General features: G+C 39.7%; 2 protein-coding genes across 2 annotated transcripts in view; both read left to right on the top strand.

Annotated features, from left to right (window-relative positions):
- tacc1 (transforming, acidic coiled-coil containing protein 1) overlaps nucleotides 1-3,499 on the top strand; it is a 24,039-nt gene extending 20,540 nt beyond the window's left edge. Inside the window, exons 10-13 of the mRNA XM_013910358.1 lie at nucleotides 726-889; nucleotides 981-1,087; nucleotides 1,219-1,339; nucleotides 1,915-3,499. Of these exons, the coding sequence (XP_013765812.1) occupies nucleotides 726-889; nucleotides 981-1,087; nucleotides 1,219-1,339; nucleotides 1,915-1,980 (458 nt within the window). The 3' untranslated portion in view covers nucleotides 1,981-3,499. The remainder of the gene's footprint in view (nucleotides 1-725; nucleotides 890-980; nucleotides 1,088-1,218; nucleotides 1,340-1,914) is intronic.
- Nucleotides 3,500-5,219: 1,720 nt separating this feature from the next.
- Nucleotides 5,220-15,284, top strand: part of loxl2a (lysyl oxidase-like 2a) — a 25,253-nt gene continuing 15,188 nt past the window's right edge. The window contains exons 1-3 of the mRNA XM_005731303.2: nucleotides 5,220-5,364; nucleotides 7,270-7,575; nucleotides 10,312-10,487. Coding sequence (XP_005731360.1) covers nucleotides 7,302-7,575; nucleotides 10,312-10,487 — 450 coding nt within the window. The 5' untranslated portion in view covers nucleotides 5,220-5,364; nucleotides 7,270-7,301. The remainder of the gene's footprint in view (nucleotides 5,365-7,269; nucleotides 7,576-10,311; nucleotides 10,488-15,284) is intronic.

The raw sequence follows: 15,284 nt of genomic DNA, 5'->3' as shown, positions 1-15,284 counted from the left end.
TGTGTTGAGCGCTCAGTGGATCTGCGCTCGACAGTGCAGCCTAGGCGGAGTAGTCAAACGCAGATTCACTGAGCGCTCAACACAGACAGCATCGTCAGAAGGAAAGTTGATAAAATAAATTACAAATTTTGTATTGTTGATACATATGCGTACCGAACCGAAAGCACTGTATCGAACGGTTCAATATCGATACGAGTATCGTTGCACCCCTAGTAAGGCTGTATTACAGTTACAGTGTGGTGGAACAGAACAGCACAGTCAGTGGCTTCAGTCTTTTTTGGGGGGTTTTGCCTTATTGGTCAACGGCTATAAAAAATAAAGTGTCAGCTTTCACTTTAGACCTGTGCTGCTATCAGCTCGACCTTTTACTTCCACCTGCAGTCTGACATTTTTCACCAGCATGACCTGTTGTTGACTTTCAAGCCAAGTACATTACACTGTATACCCATATAAATAGCCTGTTGTTTTCTATGTTACTGTTGTTGTTGCACTGACCTTAAACTGAGGACCAGCACTAACCAGAAAAGCTAGGAGTCCAGCCTGGGATTAATCTTGTATTTATTAGTTACTTTGGAAAAAACACAGCATTGTCATAAACCATTATTTCTACACTGTCTATTCTGCATTTTTATGTGCACTCATGTGTTATCGCACTACACTGTTTTGTCTCACAGCTGTTGTGTGTTTTTAGCCCTTATTTTATACTCTGGCTCATTTATTTACAGAGGATGAGCAGCAGCAGAAGACCCTGTCATGTAGTAAGTCAGTGAGACAGCTGACCTTAGAGAGAGATCAGGCCCTGGCTGACCTCAACTCAGTGGAGCGCTCCTTTGCTGACCTCTTCAGGCGGTATGAGAACATGAAGGGAGTCTTGGAGGGCTTTAAGAAGGTCAGTAGAGTCTCAGTATGAATCACATGAGAAGCTGTGTGGGCCACCTTCGCATAACTTGACTAGACCTGTTTTACATGTGTCTCTCCAGAACGAGGAGGTGCTAAAGAAATGTGCTCAAGACTACCTGATGCGGATCAAGCAAGAGGAGCAGCGATATCAAACCCTCAAAATCCACGCTGAGGAGAAACTCGACAAGTAAGTCTGCAATTTAGGCTTCCAAGATTTCATTTCTATTCAAAAACTGACTCCTGAAATTCCATTTACATTTCAAAGCTAGGCGTCATTTCTCATTCTGACATTGTCTGACATCGTTTCTTCTGTAACAGGGCTAATGAGGACATAGCCCAGGTACGTGCCAAGGCAAACGGTGAGAGTGTGGCCCTAAACGCAAGCCTGAGAAAGGAGCAGATGAAGGTGGAGTCACTTGAAAGAGCTGTCCTTCAGAAGGTAGGATAAGAGCAAATTTAATTAAAATGATCTGACTGTGTTTAACTGTATTAGTGATGGAAAATTGTGCTGAAAAACCTAGGTAATTAAGACTGAAAGCTCTACTGGGTCTTGTCTGTGTGCTGAACACACTTTTCATTTTCTTCTGCAAAAAGATGTCAAACAAGATGAGTTTAAGCACCAGTGTCTGACTGTTGAATGAACTGCTGTGTGCAGTCATTTTTTCTGGAAGTTAAACAATTAGCAGTTTTTAGTCACTGCTTCACGCAAAACCTGATGTTTCCTGTCACTTCTTTTTTGTTTGGGTTTATCTTCAAGATAGTGAAAGAGATGATTTCCTGTTTTCCTTATTTTACTTCTATAAATAGAACACAGTCCAGCAGAATAGTGATTTTAAATGCACTTAATTTACAATGATCTGAACTGCCCACTAGAGGGCAATGTTCTGTTTACTTAAAGCAAAATCGTCAAAAGAAGGACAAACTGCAGAGTCCCACTAACTCCATAAATTCTGAATGGCTTATATGTTTAAGTTTTAGCACATTTAACTCTAATTTTTTTTCTGTCTTTTACAGAATCAAGAGATTGAAGAGCTCACCAAGATCTGTGATGAACTGATCGCCAAACTAGGAACAGAATAGGACGCCTTTCATCAAACTCTGTGGCTCTTAATTGCTTCCTCTTCAGCTCCAGATTTTTCTCACAACAACATCTGCTTTAAATCTTTTACATGATCATAGATCAGGCACATTGCAACTTTCATTGCTTGTTTGTTTAAATATACAGTATATTACTGAAGGACAGTATGGTTGCACTTGCTCATTTTCTGCTTTCAGACTGAAATACGATGAGAGTACAACTATTGTTGTGTTAATCATGTCAGGACCATTGAAGAAGCACACAATTATAACAGGATGTAATGTTGTTGTTTGTTTTTTTTAATAAGTCACTCAATGATTTGTAAACCTTTGCTTCAGGATTTACAGTAAAGTATCATTTTACGTTTCTGGGATTTACCCATTTTCAAGTGTTGTCTCATCACGTCTCGCCTCATAAGGATTTTCCACCCCCATTTTACACTGCATGTGTGCAGGAGCTAAGGGAAAAGATGACGCTGGCAGGGATGCATGCACATTTTCTTTACACCAGAGCACATTTATACTGCAATTAACTGCGTTAATAATACAATCCATGTGCTGAGTGCCTAAATGGATCATTTTGTATAGTTTTCAGGTCATTTATCTCAGATTAAGTAAGTTGCCTTTCAGTTTGTATTTCTTATTTCACAGGTTTACACAGTGTGTCCTTCAGTTATACGTGGGTTTACATTAAGCTGTTTTTGAATCTTGGGGATTGTTAAATATAAAGAGCACTTCAAAAGAATCAAATATTAAATCCAAGTTTTTAATCACTTTGATGATACTTTGACTTTAATATTGTAAAACCTGCTTTTATTATGCTGTAGTACAAAACCATGTGGCATGTTTCATTTTCGACTGCTCTGCGTTTGAGTGTGGAAAAGTTACCAGTTGCCATAAAAATTTTTTGGGGTTGTGTCCATATTTTATTTATGAGCCAAAACATTGCTTGTGCCTTTTGAGAGAAAACAAAAGAAAGACAAACAGGTTTATTTTTTTTTCTTTGTGCAGTTGTTTCCAAGCTGTTTGCAAAGAGTACTGTAGTCAGTGTATTTCTTGTATGATTGAACTGCAGTCAGTTGCAGTGGATTTGCAGTTTCAGTGCTATCACCTTCAGCAATAGATCAGCGAGGCCTGTCGGGTTCATTGTACATCTTTTGCTGTATCAATATTTTCTGGTCTGATTTCACTTGAATAAGCACACGAGTGCATTTTTGGTCCGAAGTGTATAAAAGACACATTTTGTACAGTAGCCTTCATTACATCAGCACAATCAATTGCCAAATGTCACAGCAAAATGAAGTGGGTTTCAGTGTGACCTCATGTCCCGTCGTGGTGGTGTTAACATTAGTTGGAAGGTGCTTTTAAAATTCACAGTTATAGTACATTTTATACTTTATAAAAAGAGTATTCATAATTGTGTTGCTAATGTTTGTAAAACGAAAGAATTACGTATACTCAGATTGTATGTCAACTGTTATATTTTGTGCATTCCTTAATAAATGGTTAAGATTTAATAATATGCCACTCTCCTTCTTGGTCACAATCATTTAAGCTCGTTTAAATCATCAGCTTCCGTTGTAGCAATAAATAAATGAAAACAGAGGCAAGCTAAATAGGAGTCATTGCCTACTTGCATGGCCAGTCTGTCGCAGGGCCAACACACAGGGACAGGCAACCATTTGCACTCATATTCACTCGCACATTCACAGCTAGTTGCAATTTGGATTATCCAAATAACCTATCCCAAGCTGGATGTCTTTGCACGGTGGGAGGAAGCCGGAGGACCTGGAGGGAACCCATGCAAACACCGTGAGAACATGCACACAGAAAGACCCCGGCCTGATGGTGGAATTGAACGCAGGACCTTCTTGCTGTGCGGCCACAGTGCTAACTACCATGCCACCGTGCTGCCCTAATTTCAACAACAAATTGATTTAGATGTGTAGACTACAAAAAAAAACTTCAGTCACCTATGTGAAATGTGATTTACATCCCCATGTTATGTTGCAGCTTGAATGAAAATACAGCCTGCTTCCTGTTCCTCTGGGCTCGAGTGGGGCTGTCAATCATTTACATGTAACGGAATCTGTGGAAAGCATGTCATTGTTACCCAATAATCACTAATTTTGCTTGTTTGGCTTTGTCTTCATTAAATCCCAGTTTCCCTGTTACATATATCCTTTTCTGATTCAACTTGAGCTGTTAGGAACATTAGGACTTTGCCAAATGTTGCTACGGATGCCATCAGATTCACTGTAGAAACACAGTATTTCTCCTAGTGAAGCAGTTATGAGGTTACTGGTTTTGTGGGATCAATTAGGATCGAGTGTCACACTAGTTAATTTCTAAATTAGGCTCATTTCTATCTGGAGTCTGGGTTTTTAGATAGCAGAGAGAAGAAGAGAGAATTTGTGCAAGTTTTTTTGATCAACATACTATAATTTTTAGTATCTGACATCTGATGATGACTGATATGAAGACTTGCTTGTTATTCTGAATTACACTTCTTGCATAGGCCAACAGTACATACATACCTTATCAAGCTGGCCTGTTCCAAGCCTGGCACTTCAGTCTTTTTTACTACACATTCTTTCCACATGATGGTGTCCTTAACACCAGTGTGCTGGGATACCCTCATGGTTAAGGCACATGCCAAATAACCAAAATGTTCCAGGTGTGAAAGAGCTTGCTTGACATGTCATTTTCCTCTATCTTAAGTCAACCAGCCTCTATTTCCACACTGTCCTGTCTAATTAAGGTATAAAAAAAAAAATGGAAAGCCCAGTAGAAGCAGAAACTCAGCACCACCCCCTTTATTCTAATTGACCAGCCATTTCACTTTCTCGCAGTCAAGATCATTATTAAGTGGACAACACCAGATGTGTTCAACAGCGAAAAATAGGAGGAAATCATCATCATTATCAGTTATATGTCCCTTTATTGACAGTTTTCTGCTTTTCTCTTACTTTGGCATGTTGAACAATACGTTGGAGAAAATTAGTCAATCATAGAAGGCATGAATTGACAAAACCATGTTAACTAATATTATAACGCAGGGCAACTACCATTTAAAACTCCTAGAACGAGTAAAAAAAAAAAACTCAGTCATTTCCAGATACAAAGAGACCAGGACCCTTAGATTTTGTAACTTCGGTAATCGGGTCTGAGGGGGGCGGGTTTAGGATGCTGAGGCACCCTCCCATTGGCTGCTGAGTTTGTGAAGAGTGGGACGGGCGCGCGCTGCCAGCTGTGAGGGGAGCAGAGGAAACGGCCCGCAGAGTACTAAAGGGACAAAGAGCCCCTGCTTCACATGCCATCCTGTAAGACAGGTTGGAAACCTCAGCGTCCTCAAAAGACTGTGCTGACTGTCCTCCGTCTGTCAGAGTAAGTCCTTTCACTTTGGAGACAGCCTCCCTCCCTCCTGCTGTCCGACTGGATGTTGTTTGGCACGTGCATGAATGTGTGAAACTTTGAGATATCACACTTTGTTCAGACTGAGTTTTGCCTAATGGGTTCTCTCTTCGGAAACTTAAAAACCTGGCAGGATTTATATTTGCATGTTCTGTCTCTTTTATATTCATTGAAAATGTATTTTATATCAAGTATTTTTTCTTTTTCCCTATTTATGTGTCGAAGCGCGCTGGGGTTTGCTGTATCAGAACACGAACTACAGTCCTGCTAGTAACAAACTTTTATCATGCATGCTAACTCTGGTGATGACAGTAGACAGCTGTGCTAAGGACCCTTCAACACCTACCGATTTTGTAGTCGATCTTTCTTCACTCTGGTCAGGGCTTAATATCTCTTTATCGGTGACTAATTCAGATGAACAACAGACAGCACAAGAGCCCTGATTTTGCCTGAAAAAGCAATAAAAGTATGTAGGATTTGAGAATTCCTATTTTAAAGGGCAAGCAGTATTTAATTATTGTTTGATCCTATTGTTTCTTTGCAACTACGGTACACGTTTTAAGCTTTGCATGACACAGCATATGATGTAAAAATGTCCATTCACCACCTTTCTGGGACCACAAGTTTTAACTGTTAAGAGTAGATTCTTCTGTAACATATGGGTGTGTCTACAGAAGTGTTGCCTATGACATGCAATATGTAGAAGTATTTATTTAGAAGTATTGTTTACTCATGGATTTTGTATTAAATTTTATATTAAATACAAAATCCATGAGTATAGTAAAACGCTCTACAAATACAGGCCATTTACTATTTTAAATACACCATAATTGTACACGTGCTGGTTGGAGTATAGTTTGTGCACGCACAGCTGTTCAGAAATTCACTCAGACTCTGACTGACTGATTTAAAACAATTACAGTGCGCTTTTTCACTCCCTTGGTTTAATAAAGTACAAGACTGAATACTGAAAAGCCAAATTAAAGTGTCTCTGTACTCATGCTGAACCCATGTTCATTTCACGGGGAGATTGACCAGATGTTTCCGTATCGCGAAACATATGCTTCACAGTCTGATAATTTATAGGCTGTGTACTCCAGAGGAGGTTTTTCAAGTCTGAAGTTTGTTTGGTTACCATGACGTCAACACAGGAATCCCCCCCCCCTGCTCCCAAATCCCCTCCCAAATCTCCTCCCAAATCTCCTCCCTTGCTATTCAGAACAGGATGATGTGAAGGTGTCCTAACGTTCCCTCTCCTCCATCCCTCCCTTTACTCCCTCAGGGCTCATTGTCCCAACATTGAGACATTCATGGTTTGCCATGAAATAATGATGCACATGGAGTCAACTTTCTTTGTGAATACAGGTTCAGAGAGTTTACCTTGGCCTCCAGGCATAGATCAGCAAATAAATAAGACGGGCAGCCCCCTCCCTGGAGGAGCCCACATTTGCTCTCCATTAGGCTGTCAGACAATGGAGAGAGAAATTCTTGCCACCTAACCTATGTTCTTTCCCAGATTTTCCCCAAATTTCCCTTTTTTTGGCAGTCGTGTCCATACGTTTGCTTAATATACTGTGAAATTGTGGTAATTTCTTTTACTATACTTGCGGTTGCAAAGTTTCTAGTGTCAGTTCTCTTGAAGCCTGATATGAGAGCCAAACCAAGCTCAGCATTTTATACAGATACCGCTTACTCTCAAATAAACTGAACTACCACATGCCACAAAAGACTGTCTTCCTCGGCCTGTCTTCAGATAACTCTCCAGGTTAAATCCTTGGAATTGAGAAAAGCCACTTATAAAAATGCCAAAAACACACTTTATTGCAGTGTTATACAGCCGATGGTCACAGTTCTTTGTCTCTTTGTATCTCTCTTTAGGGTATTAGTCTTTTCCCTCATCATTCTGCATCATGCTGCTCCTGGCTGTTTTCTGCTGTCTCCTTTACACCTTGCTGGTGCCATCCAGCGCCCAGTCAGACTCTAACCAGCCTGTGATCCAGCTACGTCTAGCCGGGGAGAAGAAGAAACACTACGAGGGTCGGGTCGAAGTCTTTTACAATGGAGAGTGGGGGACGGTGTGCGATGATGACTTCTCCATCTATGCTGCCCAAGTGGTATGCAGAGAGCTGGGCTTCACGGGTGCCGAGTCCTGGTTGCCCTCAGCCAAGTACGGAAAAGGGGAAGGTAAGAAAAAAACGCACTAAGTTAATGAGATGTGTGTGTTAGTCACCAGGACAACCATCTACAACTTCATCTAATCAAAACCCTCCAAAGTTCGACTTCAGATTGGTGCAGAAAGTGAGGTTCAAGTTATAGTGAAATAATCTGAGCATCCCTGAGCTACTCAACCACATCTACTCAGAAATAACCTATCACTACATGCAGTTTCATAATTTCCATGAAAGACAGGTTTCCCCTTGTCTAAATGCTTATACCCTGAGGTACTGGTTTTCCCATCAGAGGAGAACTGAGACACACCAATCAGTTCAGAGCACTGGAAGAAGGAAAGACTGGAAAGATTTGGAGCGTTAACCAGACGCATACACAGACGTAATCTCATCTCCTCTTTTATAGCCTTTGTATCTTATGATTTCCACCATAGCAGTAAAAATACTAACAAGATTCCCAGCTCTGTAAATGTGTTAGCTGCTGGAGGTGAATGTATGTATAGCGCTAAATGAACTCTTATTAAAGAACTCTTATTAAAGAGTTCATTTAGAGCTGCCAAAGCATGTCTTCACTCAGTGAGCCACTTCAACAGTTAGGTTAACTTTTCACAGCATTGCTGTCATTATGGAAATTTCAATTCAAGTGTTTTGCAGTTTTATGCATATACTATTATATACCTATAGTGTTTTATAGGAAGCATTTAACAAATAGCTTGTACTATATAGCTGTGTGTGCATCCTGTGTGAAGCAGTTGTTTGGGCTCTATTTTAGCAGTGGTTCGCTATATAAAGATGATGTCCTCTGGGACTTGGCTTTGGGAAGGGTGTGCCCCTCAAATGTTTTACAAACTCAGTGAAATGGCAGTTATGAATAGGAAAGCTGCGAATTATATTTTGCACTGATATAAAAAGTTGCACAATCTGAAATAAAATGATCTTTGTGTTGGTCAAAAAGAGAAGGGGGTCCTTGTTTTCCTGAGTGGATGTCAAATTTGCAGTGGAATCACTTTAAAAAGACGTGTTCTCACATGTGTTTATATGGAAACTAGCTTTATCTGGATTTGTTTTTTGTTTTTGGTGGAGACAGATGGCTATAAAAGTGATCAAGAGGATTTCAAATTTCCCATCGTGATGACTAATGTGCTGTTGAAAGCAACCAAATGTTTCCAATTGAAGACATAACAGCAGAACAGTTATAAGGACATCCTACTTGGATGAGCGTTTTTCCTGCAAGGAGGCAAATCATATCCCCAGCTGCTGTTGCACAAATGCTGTTTGCAATCCCAGTGTGCCCCCCTCCTCCTCCCCGCCCCCCAAAAAAGGGGGAAAAAGACAGTGTGCAAATGTTACAAAGGTTTTGGCTATGATTTAAATTTTCTACAAAATCCATTTAATCCATGTTATGCAAATCCCTTTAGGTTTGTTTTGAGCTCTTTGGCTATGATATTGACATAAAGTGCTAATAAAGGCTTAATTTATACATTTATAGCCCCATGTAGACTGTCCTCTCTATTTTTTTCAGTGCTTGTTAAATCCCCATAAGGCCTGCAAATGATGTTCCTACCAATGCAGTCTAGGCTTAGAACAGCTGGCAATGCTGAGTATTTGCTTAGATAAAGGTGTGCTGAGACTGAGCGGGTTCTCCCTCTGCTGTATTCCAGAACCAGAGTGCTTGGCTCTTATTATAACGACGATCCAGGGGTAATCACTTCTCTGCCAGGAGGAAGCTACGTGACCATTATATCCAGTCACTTTCTTGGTATGATCAGGATGTTCCCTTGCAACATGTTGAGACTGCCAGAATAATGAGTTGGTGGTTTCCCTCACGGCTGATTCAGAACAGCCAGCTGGACAACAGATGATTCCCTTCAGCCATGACAACATTTATTAGGCAGGTTTTTGGCTGAAAAAATGCACCAGGTTATGTCAGAGACCAAACACATCTCCAGGTTTACTGTGTCTACGGCTAGACTTCAGTGGACATGCTAGAACAGAAGCCAATAGGGCATGATTTACAACGCCTGTCAGGGTATAACATTTAAGACATTCTTTCATTTGCATTTTTTTTTAAATGAGGTTGACCCATGTGAGGGAAAGCTAGTGAAAACTCAGGGTTAGGAGAAATTGTGGCTCAGGATGAAGCAGACATAATAGTTGCAAACAGTCAGAGTATAACAACATATTCTAAAACAAATAATGATTATGTTATGATTGATTGTTTGTATATTAATTGGTTGGAAAAACAGTTAATGATTAGGTGAACAAAAAATGAAAGCCAAGACGAATGGCAATCTTTTGTACTTGCTGCAGTATACACATATAGTATGTATGTTAAAGGGAAAATATAGTGTTATTGTTTAATATTTTTTATAAATGTACTTAAAAAAATGATCTTGACTGTGCACCATTGTCTGCTCAACTGCGATACTCTTATATGTGCTGCAGACACGGCTGACAGTATTGTTGACAATTTAGTTGGAACTGCTCTTTTGGACTAATTATGTGATGACACCATTTCTAAATACCGCCAAGCATCTTTCTCTGTGTTCTGATCTGTTAAAGATTTTCACATCAGCCTGTCACGAGATAATGTTGGCCTGTGATAAGCTGAATACTTGTTTTTTATAAAAAATAAATAAAATTCCTTCAAAAGCACCGTCATCCCTACCATCCAAGAAAAGCCATCGTGGGCAAAGTGAATCAACATCTGAACACACATCCATTAGTGTGTTTCTGTTTCTGTTTGTTCCAGGTCGTATCTGGCTAGACAATGTGCACTGCACAGGTAGCGAAAAGAGTCTGGCTCATTGTGAGTCCAATGGCTTCGGAGTATCCGACTGCAAACATTCAGAAGATGTCGGCGTGGTGTGCAGTTCGAAGCGCATTCCAGGATTCAAGTTCATTCGGAACCAGGCCAACAGCCAGGAGGTAGGACCAACATATTGACAATCAAAATACATGCATATGGTACAATTGCAGTACAATTAATATGTGCATATTTGCATAAAATCTTTCACAAATGTTAAAAAAGGCTAGTGTAACTTGATTGCAGTATCACTAACACTTTGGTAGAATGCACACATGGTTAAAGCACAGACATGAAACCTGAAATGATGTTCTGCATCAGTTCAGGTTACATCAGGTTAGGCTTGGGATGAAAGAAAACCTTATCATAATTTATTGCTTCAAATGGCTCCAAGTTTCTTTTTTTTAAAGCAGCTGAACTGTTGAAAGAAGGTGTAACATAATATTAAAAAGGTTTAAGAAGCTAAAGAATATACGACGCTTACTTATTGGTGTAGCATTGTTTTTTTAAATGATTAGTAACAACTAATTACAATCTAAGAACAAATATATACGTTTTTCATTTGAATTTTAAAATAGTAACAGGTAAATCCCCATGTTTCAAACACTGTGTTATACTGTGATTATGCTAAGCAAACACCAACTTCCAAATGCCTCATTTGAAGAGTTTGGATTAAAAGGATACACTGAGGTAAGCCCTTCTGTGCAAGAAGTCACGTCTGCTATGGCATCATGCAACTGAAATGATCCATGAGTAAGCCAAGAAGTCCTTCCAGCCTGGCTGCTGAAAATGCCTCAGTACTGGATGGAAAGTCAGTGTGGGCTTGTGCATGTGACAGGAGAAAGGGAGGGAGATTATTAGAGGAAAGCATTCCTTCGGCTTGTCTGAAAGCAACTTCCTTTTAATAATGAGGTTTCCCTATTTAAGACCACACTGATAGAGATGAGTTTTATTTGGCAGTCTTTAATTAGTGCTTTACGTTCTTTGCAATTGGACGGAGTACAGTTTCTTTGTTTGCTCACACTACGTGTGGGGTGGTAGAGTTGGCTGCGTTACAGGACTCTGTACAGCAGCCAGAACAGGGACTGGATTTTTCACCGGATTTAGTTGCGATAACACGCCCGAGGATAGCATCTTAAGTCCTTCTTTGTTTTGTTAATGTCTTGTCCAGTCATGTAAGAGGGCTGAAAGTAGAAGAAGAAAGGGGAAACTGAAATGTTTAATTATGGACTGTTGAACCTTACAACAGTAACAATACTCTTATTTATATAAGTTTTATATATAAGCACAACATCTTGTTTATTGTGTGTCTTGTGTATTTAGGGCCTCTGGGGTGTTGCTTTAGTTCAGTCCCCCACCCTCTAAGTGTTTCCTTGGTTTGGCTGAAGCCTTTTAAGTCACAGGAGAGAGGAATGGGAAAAAGGTGTAGCTACACCTCTGAACTATACTTGAACTGACACCAGCAAAGAGCAGCACTGTTCCTGAAATCTGTTTATTCACAGCATGAATTGACATTCTGTGTTCAGTGTGGAAATTCTAAGTAAGGGCCAATGAAGCACGGTGTTCTTTATAACTATGTGGATGCTATGAAGAATATTTCCTTCAAAATGACGAACACTCGTCTGAAATGTGAAGAGTTTCCTAGGACATTACATCTCCTTTTATAAACACTGTTTTGGTGCCGTGCCTGCTGATTTTTAAATAATTTAAGTGAGCGTGAATCACTAGCATCACTACATCACTACATCACTAGCACTGCAAGCAATGTCTTGATTTATAAAATTAAATAGTGCATCTCTACAGTGCACAAATTTGCCACAGACATTAATAATATTGTCTCTGTGAGGAAAAAATCCTGAGATTGCGTTACACTTTATCAAAAATGTCTCTCTCTCTATCAAGTCCTGCTTTGACTACAAATAATAGTATGTGTCCTGCTGCTGGCATGGGTTGCCCAGTTAGTATTTTTGCAGTGTCAGTCAAAAACATAAAATCCTAAAAGTAGCATTTACAAAATATCAAGTAACTTTGCTGAAAAACAGCTTGACAGTCCAAACTCAGTTAACCTCAAATATTCCCAAGCTCTGATTTGTGGAAGCCGGGACCACTTTGCTGCAGTCTGCCAGTGCAACCATTCTCAGCTGGTTATGTAATGCTCCTGAAACAATAACACAACAAACATTCCACTGTGACTGAATCATTATAATATTAATTATTTTAGCATGCAGCATATAATGCACGCACACACACACAATAACTGTTTTATTGTGCATGATGGATACTTTTGCTTTTGTCTGTCTAACCCAACACAGCCAGTTTACTACTAGCATGTGTTTGTTTCACACACGGATGGAACATCCTGCAGAAGAGATCTTTCTAACAGTACAGTGGTTACAGTCAGAAGACTTTGTTTAATCTGTAGTTAGTAGTGATAATTACACAAGCTTTGCCAGGTTCAGGTTTTTATGTGGGAATGGGACAGTACAGATCGTGATGTCTCATACGAAGATAATTATAGGTTCGTGACATTGGCATAACTTTGTGCTGAACATTGGGGGGGTCAAGATGTCTGTCTAAATAAATAAATCTGGGTAAATTCCCAGATGATTAAACATGCAACTATTTTGCTGGTAATAACTGAAATGAGTAAAGAAAATCAACAGCCTATTTATGCAAGATAATTTATAATTTTATTGGAGGGGTTATATTGGTTGGGTTTAATTATTGGGGGAGTCATAACCCCCCCTAACCCCCCTGGAAATTATGCCCCTGGTTCATGGTAAGGATTCATAGGAGTCATTGCAGGATGTTCTTTACTTTGTGTTTTCCAAGAAGTTGGCACTACTTGGTACATAATCATGCAGACTTTCACTACCGAAAAGGAAAATCCAATGAAAATGTACGTAAGATGGATTTGGTTTTATATGTATCTCTTTCTAAGTAGTTTTCACATAAAGAAATCGCACACCACTGCTTGCAGAACATGATTATAAACAGATTCTACTCTATGGTCCAGCGAGCAGAGATTAACTTCTAACTTCCTGAAAAGAAGGAGTAGCTGTAGGAGCAGCTGTAGTTGACCAATAGACTATTCATCATGTTTACTTCAAACAAACACTTTCATCAAGAATCAAAACCCAGCCTTTCTAATCACAGAATGCGGCACTTAAAAACCTTCCGATCTTTTATACAAGTAACAAGGGTAGAGGTTGCACTTTCCTCCATCAGATGAGATGGGGCTGGCTCATGAGAATTTCAGTTATTCACACAGTCTGCTGTAGGACAAAAAGAAGGAAACCCGAGCCAAAGTAGGATAAGCCTATTCGGGATGATGTATAGCAGAGGCTTTTGAGGAGATGAGTGATCAACGGGAGAAAAGGTCGATGCCTGTCAGAAGGCTGAAGTCAGTCTCTCTCTTGCAGATAGAACTGTGCAAGACATCTAACACATGTTCAGCAGCTGGAGCCTCATTTCAGTTCTGGGTTGCACAGCTCCCAAGTTCTGATTTTTATTATTTATTCTTGAACTTCACGTGCACATTTCGCTGACTCATGTGAGCCTCTCGTTTGAATGTAACACAATCTAAGTGTCTGTTTTGTAAAGTTTACACAAATGAGATCGTTCTGAAACAAGCTGTGAAACAGTCGTGAAAGCGTGTTTATTCTAAGATAAACTTGCCAGCTGTAGATTTGTTAAGTGAAAACACAGAGTGAATCGGCTCTTCTGATTTGACTCTGTCAAAGATAGCAAGTAAATATGTTTTCTACTGAATGTTTTTTATTATATTAAAGCACTTTGACTGGAGTTTATTAGTATAGTTCCACAGTCAATCAAATGCTTGTGTTTCATTTCCTATATTTTATATTCAGCACAGACACCTGTAAACATGTGTGTTGGTTCTGAGATGGGGGGCGGGGGGTGTTCTTTTTTCCTATCGCAGTGGGAGAAGTGTACTCTAATAGGTATTCCAGATGCAGTGACCACTGAAACTCACTCTCTTTCTTTCCCCACACACACACACACTCGTTATAGTCAGTCAGACAGAAGGGGGGCCAATGAGGCAGAAAGTTAGGTGGGGCAGATGTAAAAGTCGTTTCAAAGAGCCGTACTGTTCCTTTGCTTTTTCAACTAAACTTTGGCTGATTAGCATTCATACTTGCTGTGTACCGTTGGGCGGGGCAGGCGGGGGATGAGTTGGGCACGTGTAGATGAACGTGCAGCAGGATCTGGAAAGCTGATTGAAGTGAAAGAAGTGCACAGTAGTGGAAGCATTAGTCACCGGCTAGACCACAGGCTCATGTCCACACATTTACATTCTGAGAGGGGACCCAGTCAGAAAAACAGTCTGCTCCCCAGCTGGAAATAGTTCAGTAATGGACAGAGCTCACTTCACAGACTAGCACCGAATAGATCTGAAGGAAGGATGTTCACTTTTTTCAGTTGTTACTTACAAGCCAAAAAACCCCTATATGAATTATTATTTTTGGATTTTAAAAAAAGCTGTAGAATGAGTAAATCATTACAGGAAGTTGGGAAATGAGATGAGGTAACCTTGTAGAAATGCTCATATTAACCTCAATGTAATCGGTAGGAGGAAAAGCTTTCACCCAGTACCTATTTGGACTGGTCTGTTTGTCACGTCACACTGATTCAGATAAAATCAAAATATAAATCCTACTGAGCACTTCAGGAATATGTTGACACTTTAGGAAATATACTTATTTCTTTTCTTCGTTGTTGTTGTTTCCTGTTTTTCTTTGACTTTCTGGAAAGAATTACATAAAGTTTACTCAAAAGTGAAAAGTTTGAGACAGCTAGTGGAAATAAACAAAATCATCTACAGTTCTTTAAAAAAAATTGCCAGTCTCTGAAGCACATCGTGTTCTTAGTTAGATACAAACCATGCTCTTAAACAGATC

This window comes from Pundamilia nyererei, unplaced genomic scaffold, assembly GCF_000239375.1.
Source record: "Pundamilia nyererei isolate P.nyererei 1_Seehausen unplaced genomic scaffold, PunNye1.0 scaffold00042, whole genome shotgun sequence".
Taxonomy (NCBI): domain Eukaryota; kingdom Metazoa; phylum Chordata; class Actinopteri; order Cichliformes; family Cichlidae; genus Pundamilia; species Pundamilia nyererei.
The sequence above is the reverse complement of the archived record's forward strand: the minus strand, read 5'-3'. Positions and strand labels throughout refer to the sequence as shown.